This window comes from Heptranchias perlo, chromosome 9, assembly GCF_035084215.1.
Source record: "Heptranchias perlo isolate sHepPer1 chromosome 9, sHepPer1.hap1, whole genome shotgun sequence".
NCBI lineage: Eukaryota > Metazoa > Chordata > Chondrichthyes > Hexanchiformes > Hexanchidae > Heptranchias > Heptranchias perlo.
Window position 1 is genome coordinate 55,386,868 of NC_090333.1, and position 20,465 is coordinate 55,407,332.

General features: G+C 43.6%; 1 protein-coding gene across 2 annotated transcripts in view; it reads right to left on the minus strand.

Annotated features, from left to right (window-relative positions):
- The window catches only part of prg4b (proteoglycan 4b), a 43,479-nt gene that overhangs the window by 16,087 nt on the left and 6,927 nt on the right, over positions 1–20,465 (minus strand). For both annotated transcript variants that reach the window (XM_067990485.1, XM_067990486.1), the window contains exons 3-7: positions 12,018–12,134; positions 9,912–10,031; positions 8,956–9,138; positions 3,207–4,996; positions 732–846 (exon numbers count right to left, since the gene is read on the minus strand). In XM_067990485.1, the coding sequence (XP_067846586.1) occupies positions 732–846; positions 3,207–4,996; positions 8,956–9,138; positions 9,912–10,031; positions 12,018–12,134 (2,325 nt within the window). The remainder of the gene's footprint in view (positions 1–731; positions 847–3,206; positions 4,997–8,955; positions 9,139–9,911; positions 10,032–12,017; positions 12,135–20,465) is intronic.

A 20,465-nucleotide genomic window follows, 5' to 3' on the forward strand; every position in this document is an offset into this window, starting at 1 on the left:
TAATTTGACCTCGGCATGTGGGCGACACTGGCAAAGCCTCTTTTGTTGCCCATCTCAAGTTGCCCTGAGAAGGTGATGGTGGGCTTTCTCCTTGAACTGCTTCAGAGGGCACTAAATGTCAACCACATATCATGGGAGTGGATTCACATGTAGGCCAGGTAGGGTTGGCACGTTCCCTTTCCCAAAGTACATTAATAAACTGGTTGGGTTTCTACAAACAAAATCCAGCAGCTTTCATGGTCATTTTTCTGGTGGTAGCCCACAAATTACTAGATTTATTGAATTCCGTTTCACAACTTGCCGTGGAGCTATTTTAAATCAAGATCTTTGGGTTGCTAGTCCATACAATAACTAATAGACCTTCCTCTGTAAAAAATGAGGTGCAGTAATCATTAAGCATCACTACCATTTCTTCACTCTCGAGCAAAAGATGACATTTTTCATCTCTAAGTGATTTCACTCCTTCATTGAATCATTTTGCCTCTTGTGAGCATCTAGAAGCCCTTGCCATTTGCCTTATGTTTTTCTTAGTTCTCCAATAGATACTTTCACCATTAATTATCATGCTTGAATAATATCGATATGCAATTAGTGAAAGAATCATGTGTGGAAAGGAATTTACCTGTAATCAGCATAATAATCTGCATCACAGATTACCTTTTGTGGATGTGCAGCATGGATTTTCTCAATGCATGCACAGTGGACCACAGCCAGTAAATTGTAAGCCCTACCTTCATGTGACGGGGTTTTCATAGTTGTTTGACTTCTGAGGGCTGGTGATGGTAATGCAACATTGGTCACCTTATAATCATCACTGTCTTGGGCTGCATCAGCAGGAGTGGTCACCTGTGAAATGAAAGACTTTTTAGCACTTGTATCTAATGGAGGAACAAGCTTTAATAAATACCTCTCTGTCCCCGGCCTCCTACACTGTTCCAATAAAGCTCAAGGAAGAGCACTTGATCTTTCGTTTAGGCACTTTACAACCTTCTGGACTCAACATTGATTTCAATAACTTCAGATCATAATCACTGCTCCCGTTTTTTCGGTCAGCAGGTGTTGCTAATGGTTCTGATATTGCTATTTAGACCCATCTTTTGTTTCTTAACTTGTCCCATTACCACTCTCCTTGCCTTGCACCATCATCCCTTTTGTTATTTAATCATTTGTGCCTTCCACCCTATCACAGACCTTACCTTTTGTTTTTTCCTCCTCCCTCCCCCTCCCCCCCCCCCCTTTGCCTGGCTCTATACGTGATTAAAAACTGTTAAATCTTTCACTTCTTCCAGCTCTGACAAAAGTTCAATGACCGGGAAACATTAACTCTGTTTCTTTCTCTACAGGTGCTGCCCGACATGCTGAGTATTTCCAGCATTTTCTGTTTTTTTTAATCTTTAATATATGCTGTGGATATGGTTCATCTGATTATATTTACTGAAATGGATGATCTTTTGCTCAGCTGAAAGGCTCTGTAGGACAGGATGCCTAACCTTTTGGAATAATGCCACAGCTATTGCGTGGCCCAGTATGATTGTGTTGTTTTTGAGTCAGATAGAATTATGGTGCTGGCCTGCTTAGCAATCCTGTATGAGCCTTTTTTAAGAGCTGCTTCAGGCGAATCAGTTGTTCCAAGATGGTGAGCCCTGACAGTAACCTACCCTCCCACTTAGAACAGAGTCACAGATGGGTGAAGTGAGCACTCTTTATAAAAGGCACTTCCCTCCAAAAAAAATCTGTTGGCAGAAACAGCTGATCCACTGTTGGGAATGAAACAAACTCTTTGTAACTCTCACGACGGAAGCACCACAAAGCTGACACCCTCCTTCCACTACCAGCAGTGTTGTTTTCTTCCAGTCGGGACTTGCAGAGTCTTAGATTCTTGAAGTAGGTTCTGACTGGAGATGGAGAGGAGGGGAGTGTCATCTTGGTGTACTCCTGCTGAGACAGCCAGCAGCACTGTCTGATTGTTTTATTCCTGACTGGAAGATCAGTGCTATCTTTTAAAGAGGTGAAAACTTTTCATCAATAGCACTCGCCTCACTCCTTTGTGGCTTCATGCTGGGAGCAGGAGCAATCGGTTTTGAGGTAGAACAATTTTTTTTAATGAGGAGCTGTTCATACAATATGTAATTGGTAAGTGAGCTGGATTCAGCCTCCAAGTTGGACACCCCAGTTGCAAGGTTTATTGAGATAGATAATTCCACTGAGATGCACAGGCTTACTGATTCTGCAGTGAGAAATGATTTTATATTATTGAAGATTGCAATAATTAAAAAAGAACATAAGAAACAGGCACAGGAGTAGGTCGTATGGCACCTCGAGCCGGCTCCACCATTCAATAAGATCATGGCTGATCTTTGACCTCAACTCAACTTTCCTGCCCGATCCCTTGATTTCCCGAGAGTCCAAAAATCTATCTTATCTATCTCAGCCTTGAACATATTCAATGACTCAGCATCCACAGCCCCCTGGGGTAGAGAATGCCCTAAGATTCACAACCCTCTGTGTGAAGAAATTCTTCCTCATCTCAGTCTTAAATGGCCGACCCCTTATCCTGCGATTATGCCTCCTAATTCTAGACTCTCCAGCCATGGGAAACAACCTCTCAGCATCTACCCTGTCAAGCCCCCTCAGAATCTTATATGTTTCAATTAGATCACCTCTCATTCTTCTAAACTCCAGAGGGTATCGGCCCATTATACCCAATCTCTCCTCACAGGACAACCCTCTCATTCCAGGAATTAATCTAGTGAACCTTCATTGCACCGCCTCTAAGGCAAGTATATCCTTTGCTAGATAAGGAAACCAAAACTGTACACAGTACTCCAGGTGAGTTCTCACCAAAGCCCTGTACAATTGTAGTAAGATTTCCTTACACATTTACTCCAACCCCCTTGCAATAAAGGCCAACATGCCATTTGCCTTCCTAGTTTCTTGTTGTACCTGCATGCTAACTTTTTGTGTTTCTTGTATGAGAACACCCAAATCTCTCTGAACACCAATATTTAATAGTTTCTTACCATTTAAAAAATATTTTAAAAATATTCTTCCTACCAAAGTGAATAACCTCACATTTCCCCAGATTATACTCCATCTGCCACCTTCTTGCCCAGTCACTTAACCTGCCTATATTCCTTTGCGAGGAGATAATTTGTATTGCAGCTAGTCATAGAAATAATGGGCTGCGTAGTTTTGGCTTTACTTACATTATTAATATCTTTTACTGTATATTTATCAGGAACAATAGACAGCACAATTGGCTCTATTTTTAAGATGTTAGAATCCATGGTGATTGATTCTTCAGTATTGGTGACTCCTTCATTGTCTAAGTTGGCAGGTTCCACTGTCACAGCTCTTCCCAAAACATTGGGCTGTGTCATACTTGCTTTGTCTAACGTTGGGTCTATGGTAACAGGTCCTGCAGGTACAGTGAGTTGTGTCATTCCTTTGTTTACGTTAGGATCAATGAAAGCAGCTTCTTGAGGAATGGTAGGCTGAGTTGAGACTTTGTTATGTAAGTTGTTAAGGTGAATTGTACTATCTTCTTCAGGAACAGTGGGCTTTGTTGTTTCTTCTTTGTCCAAGATTTTAGAATCTGTGGTACTATCTTCTTCAGGAACAAGGGGCTTCATCGTTCCTTCTTTGGCCAAGAGTTTAGAATCTGTGGTACTATCTTCTTCAGGAACAAGGGGCTTCATCGTTCCTTCTTTGTCCAAGATTTTAGAATCTGTGGTACTATCTTCTTCAGGAACAAGGGGCTTCATCGTTCCTTCTTTGGCCAAGAGTTTAGAATCTGTGGTACTATCTTCAGGAACAGGGGGCTTCATCGTTCCTTCTTTGTCCAAGAGTTTAGAATCTGTGGTACTATCTTCAGGAACAGGGGGCTTCATCGTTCCTTCTTTGGCCAAGAGTTTAGAATCTGTGGTACTATCTTTAGGAACAGGGGGCTTGGTCATTTCTTCTTTGTCCAAAACTTTAAAATCTGTGGTAGTATCTTCAAGATCAGCAGGTCTTGTCGTTCCTTCTATGTCCAAGATTTTAGAATCTGTGGTACTATCTTCAGGAACAGGGGGCTTGGTCATTTCTTCTTTGTCCAAAACTTTAAAATCTGTGGTAGTATCTTCAAGATCAGCAGGTTTTGTCGTTCCTTCTATGTCCAAGATTTTAGAATTGGTGGTGGCATTTTCTTCAGGAACAGTCTGTTTTGTTATCCCTAGTTTGTCCAAATTTGGGAGCATTGTTACAGCTTCTTCAGGAGGAATGGATTGTATTGTGGCTGCGTTGTCTAAGTTGTCAGGATCCACGGTAAGAACTCTGTTTGGAGCAATGGACTGTGAGATTTCAGGATTCATGGCTGCAGATTCTTCAGGAACGGTGGCCTGTGTTCCTTCTTTGTCTACGTTTTCCAGAATCATGGCTGCAGATCCTTCAGGAACGGTGGCCTGTGTTCCTTCTTTGTCTACGTTTTCCAGAATCATGGCTGCAGATCCTTCAGGAACGGTGGCCTGTGTTCCTTCTTTGTCTACGTTTTCCAGAATCATGGCTGCAGATCCTTCAGGAACGGTGGCCTGTGTTCCTTCTTTGTCTACGTTTGCCAGAATCATGGCTGCAGATCCTTCAAGAATGGTGGCCTGTGTTCCTTCTTTGTCCATGTTTTCCAGATTCATGGCTGCAGATCTTTCAGGAACAGTGGCCTGTGTTCCTTCTTTGTCTAAGCTGCTTGTGTTTATGGTAGCTGATTTGTCATGGAAAGTAGGCTGTGTAGGCCCATTTTGTATTCTCATAGGATCCATGGTAACAAGTTCTTCAGGGAAAATGGATTTTTCACTATCATCTATTTCTAAGTTCGAGTCCATGTAACTTGATTCTTCAGTCACAAAAGGATCATCTTCCATGGTGTTTTCCATAGGCCTGGAGGCATCCAAGTATTTTCCTATTACGAATCGGTTTGAATTCATGGTGGTAGATTCTTCAATTACCTTAATACTTCCATTTCCTGAAAAAGTAAGATTAGACAAATCAGAAAAATTATAATTCACTACTCTTGCTATGTCATTTTTATTTTCTTGTAACTTTATTCCTGCCGCACCCCTCCCCCACTTGAAGGCATTCACTCATTGCTGGGGTACAGTTGTACAGGCACCAGCCAGCCTTCAGTACCTTGCCTAAGTGGTCATTTTTTTATCCAACAGTGAATATCAGCTGGCTATTTTACCATAGGAAGGGATCACATTGGATCCTGATCCTGTCCTTGTCCATTTTACACACCTCTAGCAGGTCACTGGATAGTGGTCAGAGCAGAAATCTTGGTCAATTTTCCTTCCCCAATGCAGGAATGCTTGTAATGCTGTAGCCCAGCTAAGATTAACTAACTCAGCACAGATCAAGGATGATCCTGCGTCCCTTTTGATCTGTGCAGCTCAGCTATTTTCTGGATAAACTCATTAAACCATCAAGTAAGCCATGTCTACGTCATGGAATTTACTAGGAAGGTATTAAGTATTAAGACTCTAATCTTCGTACAGGGTAATTTCAGGGCCATAGTATCATTTGTAGTTCCTGCAGTAATGCTTGGTTAACTTGCTCCTATTCCAGCAATGCTATGGCTGTTAATTTTTTTCTTTGATGAGGTCATTGAAACCCTTGACCCTTGATATATATTGTATAATGATTCTAGGCAAAATGATCAGGTATAACAATTACTTGCCACCCTGAACAGGTGATCTTCCTTTCTGCCCCTTGTTACTCACTCGATAATTTGAGGGACGGGCGGGGAGATTGTCTAGCGATTCCAAGTTTTAGTTAAGATAGTCATTTGTTAATGTCTTATAGGAACATACGAACAGGAGTAGGCCAGTTAGCCCCTCGAGCCTGTTTCGCCATTCAATGAGATAATGGCTGATCTGTGACCTAATTCCATATACCTGCCTTAGCCCCATATTCCTTAATACCTTTGATTAACAAAAATCTATCAATCTCAGATTTAGAATTAACAATTGAGCTAGCATCAACTCATGTTTGCGAAAGAGAGTTCTAGACTTCTACCACCCTTTGCGTGTAGAAGTGTTTTCTAACTTTACCCCTGAAAATCCTGGCTCTAATTTTTAGGCTGTGTCCCCTCGTCCTAGACTCCCCAACCAGTGGAAACGGTTTCTCTCTATCTACCCTATCAGTTCCCCTTAATATCTTGAAAACTTCAATCAAATCACCCCTTATTCTTCTAAATTCCAGGGAATACAACCCTAGTTTGTGTAATCTTGCCTCGTAATTTAACCCTTTGAGTCCAGGTATCATTCTAGTAAATCTATGCTGCACTCCCTCTAAGGCTAATATATCCTTCCTAAAGTCCGGTGCCCAGAATGGAACACAGTACTCCAGGGCTTTGTCTAGCTGCAGCATAACTTCTACCCCCTTTGTATTCTAGTCCTCTAGATATAAAGGCCAGCATTCCATTGGCCTTTTTTTTATTATTTTCTGTATCTGTCCATAACATTTTAATGATCTATGTACATGGACCCCTAAGTCTCTTTGGACCTCCACTGTTTTGAGCTTTTCACCATTTAGAAAGTACTCTGATCTATCATTTTTAGGTCCAAAGTGGATAACCTCACACTTGCCTACATTGAAATCCATTTGCCACAGTTTTGCCCATTCACCTAATCTACTAATATCTCTCTAATTTTATGCTTCCATCATTGCTTACAATGCTGCCTATCTTTGTGTCGTCGGCAAACTTGGATATGTGACTCTATCCCATCATCTAAGTCGTTAATAAATACAGTGAATAGTTGAGGCCCCATCACAGATCCCTGTGGGACACCACTAGTTACATCCTGCTAATTTGAGTGCCTGCCCATTATCCCTACTCTCTGTCTCCTGCCCCTCAGCCAATTTCCTAACCTGGTCAATAATTTACCCTCAATTCCATGAGCTGGAACTTTAGCTAACAATCTCTTATGTGGGAATTTATCAAATGCCTTCTGGATGTTCATATAAACAACATCCATAGACATTCCACCGTCCACTACTTTAGTTATCTCTTCAAAAAATTCAATCAGGTTCGTCAGGCATGACCTACCCTTTACAAATCCATGCTGGCTCTCTCTGATCAGCTGAAAATTTTCAAGGTGTTCAGTCACTCTGTCCTTAATTATAGATTCTAGTAATTTCCCGACAACAGATGTTAGGTTAACTGGTCTATAATTCCCTGATTTCCCCCTCTCACCTTTCGTAAATAGCAGAATGACGTGCAATTTTCCAATCTAAAGGAACGGTTCCAGAATCGAGATGCCCTAACTATAATCTTCCAATGTTCTCACCTACTTCCTTTAAAACCCTGGGATGGAAACCATCTGGTCCTTGGGATTTGTCACTCTTTAGTGCCATTATTTTCTTCATTACTGTTAATTTGCTTACATTAATTATGGTGAGTCCCTGTCTTTGATTCAAAATTAGTTTCCTTGGGGGGTCAGGCATGCTATCCTTTTCCTCTACTGTAAATACTGACGCAAAGTAATTATTCAACATGTCCGCCATTTCCTTATTTGCATTTACAATATCACCATTATCCGTTTTTAAGAGGCCCACATTGCTCTTGACCACTCTCTTTTTTTCTAATATAATTGTAAAATTTTTTTGTGTTGGTTTTGCTATCCCTTGCAAGTTTCTTTTCATACTCCCTTTTTGTAGCTCTTACTATCTGTTTTGTCATGCTTTGCTGTTCTTTGTATCGCCCCCAGTCTCCAGGAACTGTGCTGTTTTTTGCATTTTTGTACGCTTTTTCTTTTAGTTTTATGTTGTCCCTTACCTCTTTTGTTGTCCATGGCTGTTTTTTTGGCAGGTAGAGCTCTTGTCCCTTAGGAGTATAAACTGGTTCTGTATTACGGTAAATTCTTTTTTGAACGACTGATCTTCTGTCGTTTTACCCATTAACAGATTTGCCCAGTTTACTGTGGACAATCTCTATCTTATCCCATTGAAGTCGGCTTACCCTAAGTTTAGGATCTTAAATTTGGAATCCTATGTTAAGATAGTCATTTGTTAATGTCTTATCCCAGGGTAAGTGTTATGACACGCTTTGTTTCCAGATTATGCATAGAATTCCAGTCATCTCTCAATTGATCCTACTCCTGCCAGCTGGCTTTGCTGTGCCTTGGGTAGTCCCTTCCCTGATGGCTGGCTGTCCCATGCCCACGCACCACTACAACCCCTTCCCTCCTCTTCCCCCGCTGGCTTCCTCTTTTTTTGTGTGAGAGCAACATTCGCTCTTTGTTACCATGTGCTTAATGTTGACAGGAGTCGAGGACTGAGGGTTGCCTCCAGTCTGTCCGCTCATTGCTTTCTCTGCCCCTTCCATTAAGCCTTTTGGTTCCCTATTCTGGGACTTCCTATTCTGGTCCTGGTCTGACAAGATGTTTCTTCTTCAAACAAGGCCAGTACCTTCCATTAATGGATTGTATTGTTCTCTTATCCATGTCAAAGATCAGCCATTATCTGTGTGTCCCCATTTTCCTTATCCATCTCAATATCCTTTGTTACTGTAGCATTATCAATTATTCTTCCTTCTTCTGTGCTTCTTAGAGCTAGGTTCTAACAGTTCAGGAAAAAGTTACTACAAACATTTATGTGACTACCTGTCCAGTCTAATGGTCCTCTGTCTGTGGCCTTATGTAACATTTGCTCCTTGTCATGGAAGTTAAGGAGCCTGTGCACAGTGGAAAATATTGTGCATTGTTATTTACTGTGAAGCACATCAATGCAGTAAATCCATTTTTACTTTAAAAAATGAAAATGTAATCTGTAGAATCCTCAAAAACAAAATATGACTGCTCTCAGTTAATAAATATTAGTGTTTAAAAAACTTTCACAAAAAAGCAATACAGACACATGACTAAATAGCTTGCTGTTGACTATATCCCTGTCTGTCAATATGTTAACAAAAAAATTGCTTCATACTTGGCTTTGTAGGTTCTTTCATAATTTTAGTTTTCTCATCCAAAAAGTTGGCAGGGTCTTGTTGAACCGCTGCATCACTGATGAACTCAGGTAGCTTTGCTGTTGATGGTTTCCAAGTATAACTGATGAATGATGATGTTGATCTGGTAGTTGGCATGAACGTTGTTGGACTTTTCCATGAATCTGTGATTTAAAAATAAAAATGGTGAGTGAAGCTTGAAACCTTATTTCTAAAGTTTTATTTGAAGGTTTTCAAAATAATCAAAATACAGCTTAGGCCAAGAAAAGAACAACAAAAGGGAAAACATGATGTATCAATTCCAAGTGGTGATGTTAGAATGTCTGATACTAGCAATACCAATATGAGGTGTGAAATTGATTTTTTAAAAAAAACATAATTATTCTGAAGTAAGTACGTCCATAAACCCTTTCGAACCAGGAGTAAAATTCCTGAAATCAGGGGTAAGAAACAGCTGGCTGCTATGTTGGGGAACTTTAGTTTCTTTCCGGATGGATGAGATATGAAGAGTCAAATGACTGCCCTCTTATCTATATTTGTAATCTTGCAGTGAAAAGATGGAAGCTTTCGGAATTTTATAGAAGATCTGTATCACACCTCTGTTTAAGCTACTAACCAACTATTTTTCAAATAAAGTTTAGTAATAAGCAGTTAAGAGAAAGCCTTGTATAACTATTGGTGCATTCTGCTTCACTCATTGGACAAAGATTGTTTTCCTGGAATGCTAGTGTTTCCTTCCTCTCCCCTGTGATAGGTTGAAGTAAAATGAGAGTGAGCTTTACAAGTATCAACAAATGGATCTTTCCTAGACCGTTTTTAAATTTTACAGTTTGAGTTATCTCTGCTTGTGATAGTTGTCTCTGGCTAAAATCTGTCGTTGTCCCACCTAACAAATGAAGTGTGTTAACAGTTCCAGCAGCAGGACACTTTTCCCTACCTTTTCTACAATTTGTAACAAAATCTGGGCAGCATTCATTGTACTCCATGCACTTGGAATCACACTGACATTTCCGACCCCGCTCATGTGTCTCCCAACAGCGTCCAGAACATGAGGTTTCTATACAAAGTCAAAACAGATACATTATACAATACCACATGAAAGAAGTAATACAAAGTGCTTTTTGTGCAGGCTGAGTGGATAGTTAAATGCACCATAGAGTACAGTATTGAGCACACAGAGCAGTAAGATCCCTGTCTGTGTTGAACCAGCTGATCTCAGCTGGGATAGCATTGGAAGTTATAGGGAGAGCACGACTATTGGCCTGTGCCTTGCTGAGAGGGCAAAAGTCCATCATAGTTCTTCCTCCTGATCACTATCCACTGACTCCTGCCAGACAGTGTGGATGCAGATACTTTGGGTGAGGACAGGATCAGGCTTGGCAGTGAAGCCTTCTCATGCTCAAATACCCTGCTGACACTGTATGCTGACACATAAAGGATGGTCACTTGGCGGAGGTATGTGAGGGTGCCTGAAACCCATGGAACTGTACCCCAACATGAGTCATTGCATTTCGTAGTGGGCAGGAGAAAATTGCATGTGGAGCAATGCATTTTGTATGTCAATTAATGGTGATCTAGTTACACTATTTGGTGGAACATAGGAACATAAGAAATAGGGACAGGACTAGGCCATTCGGCTTCTCGAGCCTGCTCCACCATTCAATAAGATCATGGCTGATCTTCAACCTCAGCTTCATTTTCCCACCTTATTCTCATATCCTATAATTCCCTTAGAGTCCAAAAATCTATCGATCTCAATCAAAGAATATACTCAACGACTGAGCATCCACAGCCCTCAGGGGTAGAGAATTCCAAAGATTCACAACCATCTGAGTGAAGAAATTTCTCCTCATCTCAGTCCTAAATATCCGACCCCTTATCCTGCGACTATGCCCCCTAGTTCTAGACTCTCTAGCCAGGGGAAACAGCATCTACCCTTTCAAGCCCTCTTAGATTCTTATGTTTCAATGAGATCACCTCTGATTCTTCTAAACTCCAGAGAATATAGGCCCATTCTACTCAATCTCTCCTCATAGGACAAGCCTCTCAACCCAGGAATCAATCTAGTGAACCTTCATTGTACTGCCTCTAAGGCAGGTATATCCTTCCTTAGGTAAGGAGACCAAAACTGTACACAGTACTCCAGGTGTGGTCTCACCAAAGCCCTGTACAATTGCAGCAAGACTTCCTTACTCTTGTACTTCAACCTCCTTGCAATAAAGGCCAACATACCATTTGCCTTCCTAATTGCTTGCTGTACCTTTCCATGTTTTGTGTACAAGGACACGCAAATCCCTCTGATTTGATAGTTTCTCACCATTTAAAAAATATTCTGTTTTTCTATTCTTCCTTCCAAAGTAAATAACCTCACATTTCCCCACATTATACTCCATCTGCCATCTTCTTGCCCACTCACTTAACCTGTCTATATCCCTTTGCAGACTCTTTGTGTCCTCCTTACAGCTTACTTTCCCACCTAGCTTTGTATCGTCAGCAAACTTGGATGCATTAGACTCGGTCCCTTCATCTAAGTCATTAATATAGATTGTAAATAGCTGAAGCCCAAGCACTGATCCTTGCGGCACCCCACTAGTTACAGCCTGCCAACCTGAAAAGCACCCGTTTATTCCTACTCTCTGTTTTCTATCCGTTAACCAACCCTCTATCCATGCTAAATATTACCCCCAACTCCTTGAGCCCTTATCTTGTGTAACAACCTTTTGTGTGGTACCTTATCGAATGCCTTTTGAAAATTCAAAAGAAAAAATTGAACTATTTGCCAGTTAACAAGACAGTAACTGATTACCAGAGCCTACATTTATAAAGATGCATATCTGTTTAAAGGGGAATGAAAGTAGATATTCCTTCACCCTCAAGTTTATATATTAAGTTTAAAGTCACCAAAGTCAGAAATCATAATCAGTCAGAGGATCTTATTTATTAATAAGCAAATAATTTATCAGTTTCATATTGGATAGGTACCCCTTAAAAATTAGTAACTGTTTAAAAAAAGCGCGCAGTTGCCTTTATCTGCTATGTTTACCTGATGTACAGAGAGCTCTGTAATCTTTGCAGCATTCACCATAACGAAGGCAATTAATGTCACAGTGGCACCTGAAGCCTCGCTCGTACTTGTTACCACACCTCCCTCTGCAGCTGTCTTTATTTTATGAATGTAAAACAAACAATGATAAATAAAGCAAACATGACTTGAAAGAGAGGTTCAGCAAATTTATCACATTTATACAGTATATCATTTTTATTGGTTTACTAGCCGATCTACTGTGGTGTTGCATAGGAAGAGTCCATGCCAAGTGCAATATTCAGGTCAAGTAGGGTTAGAGGGTGGGGGTTAATTGAATTGGACCAAGAAGAGAGATAGGGAGAGGAGAAGAGAGGGGGCAGGGATAGCGAGAATGAGGGAGAGGGAGGAGGGGAAGACTAGGGATGGGAAGATGATGAGAAGCAAAAGGAGGAGGGAGTGGAGAAAAGGTGAGAGTAGTAGAAGAGGGAAAGATTGATGAGCATCTGCGACCGTTTCGAACTGGCCTCGGGGGCCAGGGTAAATCGTAGCAAGAGCGAGGCCATGTTCTTTGGGAACTGGACCGACCGATCCTTTGTCCCCTTCACCGTCAGGTCGGATTACCTGAAGGTGCTGGGGATCTGGTTCGGGGGGGCCGGGGCGTGCACCAAAAACTGGGAGGAGCGTATCTCCAAGGTTAAGCAGAAACTGGGACTGTGGCATCAACGATCCCTCTCGATCGTGGGCAAGAACCTGGTCATCAGGTGCGAGGTGCTCTCGGTGTTGCTGTACGTGGCGCAGGTCTGGCCCATACCTCGCTCCTGCGCCGCGACAGTCACCCGAGCCATCTTCCACTTTGTCTGGAGATCAAAAATGGACCGTGTCCGCAGGGTCACGATGTACAAATCTCCAGAGAAAGGGGGGAAAGGCGTGCCCAACGTGGCCCTCATCCTGATGGCCACCTTTGTGTGCGGCTGCATCAAGCTGTGCATAGACCCTCAGTACGCAAACACAAAGTGTCACTACGTGCTGAGGTTCTACCTGTCCCCGGTGTTGAGAAGGATGGGCCTGGCCACGCTGCCACGGAACGCTCCGTCCAGTTGGACCGTTCCGCCCCACCTGTCCTTCGTGGAAAGGTTTGTGCAGGAAAACACCTTTGACCACAAGGCGATCAGCAAGTGGTCCGCACGTAACGTCCTCGAGACCCTGCGGGAAAAGGAGATGGTGGATCCTGTCGGTTGGTTCCCCGAGCAGACTGTCAATGTCATTTGGCAGAACGCCTCATCGCCAGAACTTTCAAACAAGCACCAAGACCTTGCTTGGCTGGTGGTGAGAAGGGCCCTTCCCGTCAGATCCTTCATGCACTCCCGGACTCTCAGCGCCACCGCGCGCTGTCCCAGAGGAGGCTGCGGTGGAGACGAGACCGTCACCCATCTCCTTATGGAATGTGCCTTTGCAAAGAAGGTCTGGAGAGAGATGCAGTGGTATCTGTCCAGGTTCGTCCCGAGCAGTTCCGTAACACAGGTTTCTGTGCTCTACGGGCTGTTCCCGGGGACGCACACTGAGACGGACATCAGCTGCTGCTGGAAGACCATCAACTCGGTGAAAGACGCCCTTTGGTCTGCCCGAAACTTGCTGGTCTTCCAGCACAAGGAGCTGTCCTCGACCGAGTGTTGCAGACTGGCACATTCCAAGGTCCAGGACTACGTGCTGAGGGATGCACTGAGGATGGGTGCGGCCGCCGCAAAGGCCCTGTGGGGAAAGGCAACCGTTTAGAGCCTTCCCGCCATTGTAAACCGAGGGGCTGCAATCAGGGAAAAACCCCCTCGGGCAGAATGTAAAATTCAAATTGCTGTAATGTACCTGTAATGAATCTGAAATGAATCTGTAAGCAATAATCTGTGTTGAGTATGATGCAATGAGACACCCTAGAGTGTCATGAACTGCAACGATGTCCAATGTGTTCATTGTACTGCACTTAACGTAACCTGCAAATTGTATAATCTGTATTGTGTACGTTTGGAAAGTGATATGACAACTGTATTGTATGTACTGCTGCAAATTTTATGAATAAAGTATATTTTTTGAAAAAAAAGAAGAGGGAAAGGGAGGGGGAGAAGAGAGGGGGACGAGTTGGCGAAAAGAGGACAGCTAATCAGCTAAGTGATGCTTAGTTGGGGAGAGGGAGGAGAAGATGTGTTTTGGAGACTGGGTTCCAGTCACCAAAAGGATGCTTAGTAGGTGGGGGATTGTTCGGCTGAGAAATGTGGGGTTTGATTACCCATGTTGGTCAGTGTGGGGAGAGGAGCTCAGGTGAGGTGTATGGGCTGTGATCGTCAACACAGTGATCAATGTGGGAGGGAGATGTTGCTTGGCTGAGGCGGGTAGGTTCCAATCACCTAAATAATGCTCAGTGGGAGGGGGGTTGGCTCCAAATGCTAAAGTGCGACTCAGTGCAGGTGGGTGCCAAGTGCAGGTTGCAGAGGTTCATTCCACGTCACTATTCTCATTGTTGGGAGCGGGGGCAAATGCTGGGATGGTAGCACAATATTTCTGATCAGTGTGTGGGGTGGGGGTAGTGAGGATGAATCCAGTGTGGGGTTGGGGAAGGTCACAATATTTTTGCTCCATGTCAGTGGTCAGTGCTGAGCAGGGAAAGGCTTGTGTTCCCTCTGCTTAGTGGGAGGGGGAATCTAATTGAGGGTTGGCATACAATTCAGGTACTCATGCATAGTGCGGGGGGGTGAGGGGTAACTTAGGTTCTTGGTACAATCCCAGTCTTTCTGCTCATTGAAGGCCAGGGCATACATCAGTTTTTTTTTAGGCTCTTGGTTCCGGTTGCCATTATGTCACAGATCAAGTCGGACATCAAAAATTATTTTTCTCCAAATCGGCCTCTGTACTCACATTTATCCTAACAAACTTCAGAGAGCTATTGTGCTTTTGGTTTAAATCCGTCTGAAGTTTCAGTGGTTCAATTCGGTGGCCTATCTGCTGGTTTAGCATATATTCATTTGAAAGAGTGCTCTGGTGGAGAAACCTTTGTCTTATTTCCATTCCATACATCGTGGTATCTGTGTTCTTTGGTGTTTGTAATGTTATTTGTGACTCAAAGAGATTTAGAGAATATACCTTTACTAACATGTTTGCTGTTCTCCAAAGAAAGGTTTGCCGTAAGGCCAGCTGATGGACAATGTTAGGAATTGCCACGTCCAACCACTGTAGCATACAATTGTTTCTTAAATGATCCCAAGCTCTTTGTCTCCACTACTCTATCTGGAAGTTTACCTCACCTGTTGATCACTGTTTGTGTGAAGAAGAATTATGCTGGTATCAGTCCTAAAATTACCTTTTACTAGTTTAAACCTGTCTCACCTAATTCTACTCCTGCAGTATGATTTAAAGTAATATTCCAGGTCAACTTTTTCTAGACCCTTAACAATCTTAGATACCTCTATAAGATCATATCGCAGATGCCTCCTTTCCAGGCTGAAAAGCCCAAGTCTATCCAGTCTTTCCTCATGAGGAAAGGATACTAAGGCTATTAAATAAGGCTGAGTCCTGTAGGATTATTGGGCAGATTGTGGGTTGGATAAAGAACTGGTTGTAGTCTCGTAGAAAGAAGGTAGTTTTTAATAGTAGAAGGTTCTGCATGGGTATTGCTCACTAATGGAGTCCCACAGGGATTGGTGTTAGGACTGTTGTTCTTCACTACTTTTATCAATGATCTGGATGAAGGCATCAGGAAACTGTCTGCAAGTTCACAGATGGTATAACTATATGTGTGAGTATAATGGCCTTGGATGAGAAAAATAGATTGCAAGCGAATCTAGACGCACTGGGGGGACGAGTCCACAACTGGTAAATATATTTTAATATAGATAAATGTAGCATTATGCACCCCTGATATTTATTTAATTAACTTTCCCCAGAAAAACTCTAATCTTTAATTAATTAATTTTATCCAAAGCATGACTTTTAATTAATTTTCCCCAATGAAGCCCTGATCCTTAATTAATTTTCTTCAGAGAAGTTGCAATGTTTATTTAATTAATTTACCCCAGAAATGCTACGATCTTTAATTTTCTTCAGGGATTCCACGATCTTTAATTGATTAATTCTCCACTGTGATAACCTAATCTTTAATATTCCTCAGAGAAGCTCTGATCTTTAATTAATGTCCTCTTCCCTGTCTCCCCATCCACTATTCTCTTCCTCATCTCCCTGACCTCTTCCCCTTCTCCCTTTCTCCTCTAACCACCTGCACTCCTCCATCTCCTTACCAATCCTCCTCCCCATCTCCACTCCCCTCTCCTGTCTTAGTGCTTACATCACTGGTCCAACAGTGCAGCCACTTCCTTTAGCTTCCAAACCCACTCTGACATCCTCCTCCGACTTTCTTTTCTCCCCTTTCCCCCGCAGACCTCTAATTCTCCTTTGATCTCTCACGAAACGTTATCTTCTTCTAACACATCCTCTAACGCTGCTCCATCATCCACTTTCCCCACCCCACTAGCCTCTAGCCTATTCCCCCTCTTGCCCCACCCCATTCACCATATTGTTGCTCCTTTTCTTTGTAGCTCTTCCCCAGCCTTGGTCCAATTATTTTCCACCCTTGAACTGTTCTTGACTTGAAGACTGCACTTTGTCTTGACGCCCTGTATGCAACGACATGGAGATTGACCAATATTATATATTATATTCAATATGTGGGGTGCGTGTTTCATTGAAAATGCATTATAGGTACCTGCAGTACCTGTTATTCCTGTAGATGGCACTGTGATTTGAATTTTCAATGTAAAAGGTATCACGTGGTGTGACACAGAACAGCTGCTATTTTATAGTGAGTATATTACCTTGTGACTGCACAGTCTGGCTACCAGGTTCCTACAAATCATTCAAAATAGTTTCTGATTTTTTTTCATCGCCATTTTTTCCTGAAATGTTTAATGTCCAAAGTAAAGGTTTAACCAAAATAAAAAATTACATATTTTACAATAGCACGATTAAACTTATTTATTGAATTGTGTTTTGTGTCTTTTAATGCCTTCATTAAAGTTTGTACTTGAAGACATCAGCCTCTCACAAAAATCTAGATTTGGAATTTGAGGCCCAGAAATTGCTCAGAGCTCCATATATTTATACTAACCCACTAACTTACTGCGGTCTTTACTGGGTGCACTTCCTCTAATAGGAAGTGGAGAAGAGCCCAGCGTTCACTCCAGAGAAGCTAGGACCCATGGGAGAAGCGAGAGGATCACACTCTCCCCTCAACCAATCAGATCACAGCATTTTTGACAAGCTGCGAACATTTTCTGGGTTCATGTCACGCTACACGTTACCCCACCAGCGAACAAATGTTATCTGTTTTTAATATAATGGGTCATTTGCTGGCTCTCCCTGCCTTCCGGATGTTTCTGCCTCTCTCTGTGTTTTTTTTTCTCTGTTTTTTTTTCCCTGTTTGTTTTTTTGTTGAATGTGTATTCGGAGGTTCTGCAGGTAACACCTCTCTGTCTGAACACGGTGATTGCCTTGGCAACGGGCAGTTGCAGGGGCAGTCTGTAAACACCATGTTTTATTGTTCAATATGTATAAATGCGTAGGCTTCAAGGAGATCTTGAAACATTTGCCTGAGGAAGGAGAAAATCTCCGAAAGCTTGTGAATTTAAAATAAAATTGCTGGACTATAACTTGGTGTTGTAAAATTGTTTACAATTGTCAACCCCAGTCCATCACCGGCATCTCCACATCATGACTACCATCGACACCACAAACTGCCGGCTCACAGTGGAAAGGATATCCAAGAAGATCGCGCATTTAGACACAGACATCAAGTTTTTACAGAGCTGCAAGAAAGCAGACAAGATCCCGAAAGGACTCCAGATCACGAACCCACTCAAGTCCACATACAACTCGGATTACGCTGAGAGACTCTGCCGCCGTACCTCTCGCACACTCCGCAACCATCTCATACACCAACTCTACAGCAGACGCCACAACCTCGAAACCAAGATAGAGTCCATACTCTCAACCTGTACTCAGGACACAGCAGACCAGCTACGTTATACCGCCAAACAGACGAGGCAACGGAACTACGCTGCCTACATGAAAACCAAGAGCAGGAAGCTTGAGAAACTCGGCATCACCACCAGCAACGACCAAGCTTCCCCTGGTACCACGGTTGCAACCACAGGGAAGTCTATTGTCAATTTATCCGACCACACCCTTCAACCAGACGAAATCGAAGTTCTCAGCCGAGGGCTCAATTTCTGCCCCACTACCAAAATGGACCCCACTAGTCTCGCGGCGGATACAGAGGAATTCATCAGGAGAATGAGGCTCCGGGAATTCTACCACAAACCCCAAGATTTCAGCAGCGAACCCAATGAGACAATCGACGATCCGGAACAGCAGACAGAGGGATCCGCGGTACAGCAACCGAAGAGGAAAGAGTCAAACTGGACTCCTCCGGAGGGTCGCTGCCCTCAGCTGGACATGTATGCTCAAGCTGTCAGGAAATGCGTCAATGCCAGATTCATCAGCCGCACTCAGAAGACAGTCCAGAATGTCACCCGAGCACAACGCAACGCCATCAACGCTCTCAAGACCAACCGCAACATCGTCATCAAACCAGCGGACAAAGGAGGAGCCATAGTCATACAGAACAGAACAGACTATTGCAAAGAAGCATACCGACAACTGGACAACCAGGAACACTACAGACGGTTACCCGCAGATCCGACCAAAGAACACACCCACCAGCTCAACAAACTGATCAAGACCTTCGATCCAGACCTTCAAAGCATCCTACGCATTCTCATCCCACGTAATCCCCGCGTGGGAGACTTCTACTGCCTCCCAAAGATACACAAAGCCAACACACCCGGACGTCCCATCGTATCAGGCAACGGAACCCTGTGTGAGAACCTCTCTGGATACATCGAGGGCATCCTGAAACCCATCGTACAGGGAACCCCCAGCTTCTGTCGTGACACTACAGACTTCCTACAAAAACTCAGTACCCACGGACCAGTTGAACCAGGAACACTTCTCACCACGATGGACGTCTCGGCACTATACACCAGTATCCCCCACGATGACGGCATCGCTGCGACAGCATCAATACTCAACACCAACAACAGCCAATCTCCGGAAGCCATCCTACAACTCATCCGCTTCATCCTGGATCACAATGTCTTCACCTTCGATAACCAGTTCTTTACCCAAACACACGGAACAGCCATGGGGACCAAATTCGCACCCCAATACGCCAACATTTTCATGCACAAGTTCGAGCAGGACTTCTTCACTGCACAAGACCTCCAACCAACACTATACACCAGATACATCGACGACATTTTCTTTCTATGGACCCACGGCAAGGAATCACTAAAGAGACTACACGATAACATCAACAAGTTCCATCCCACCATCAAGCTCACCATGGACTACTCCTCAGAATCAGTTTCTTTCTTGGACACACGAATCTCCATCAAAGACGGGCACCTCAGCACCTCACTCTACCGCAAGCCCACGGACAACCTCACGATGCTCCACTTTTCCAGCTTCCACCCTAACCACGTCAAAGAGGCCATCCCCTATGGACAGGCCCTGCGAATACACAGGGTCTGCTCAGACGAGGAGGAACGCGATGGACACCTACAGACGCTGAAAGACGCCCTAGTAAGAACGGGATATGACGCTCGACTCATCGATCGACAGTTCCGACGGGCCACAGCAAAAAATCGCATAGACCTCCTCAGGAGACTAACACGGGACGCAACCAACAGAGTACCCTTTGTCGTCCAGTACTTCCCCGGAGCGGAGAAACTACGCCATGTTCTCCGCAGCCTTCAACATGTCATCAATGAGGACAAACACCTCGCTATGGCCATCCCCACACCTCCACTACTCGCCTTTAAACAGCCACCCAACCTCAAACAGACCATCGTTCGCAGCAAACTACCTAGCTTTCAAGAGAACAGCGTCCACGACGCCACACAACCCTGCCACGGTAACCTCTGCAAGACATGCCAGATCATCGACACAGATACCACCATCACACGAGATGACACCACCCACCAGGTGCATGGTTCATACTCCTGTGACTCAGCCAACGTTGTCTACCTCATACGTTGCAGGAAAGGATGCCCCAGAGCATGGTACATTGGCGAGACCATGCAGACGCTGCGACAACGGATGAACGGACACCGCGCAACAATCGCCAAACAGGAGGGTTCCCTCCCAGTCGGGGAACACTTCAGCAGTCATGGACATTCATCCACCGACCTTCGGGTAAGCGTACTCCAAGGCGGCCTTCGAGACACACGACAACGCAAAATTGTCGAGCAGAAATTGATAGCCAAGTTCCGCACCCATGAGGACGGCCTCAACCGGGATCTTGGGTTCATGTCACGCTACACGTTACCCCACCAGCGAACAAATGTTATCTGTTTTTAATATAATGGG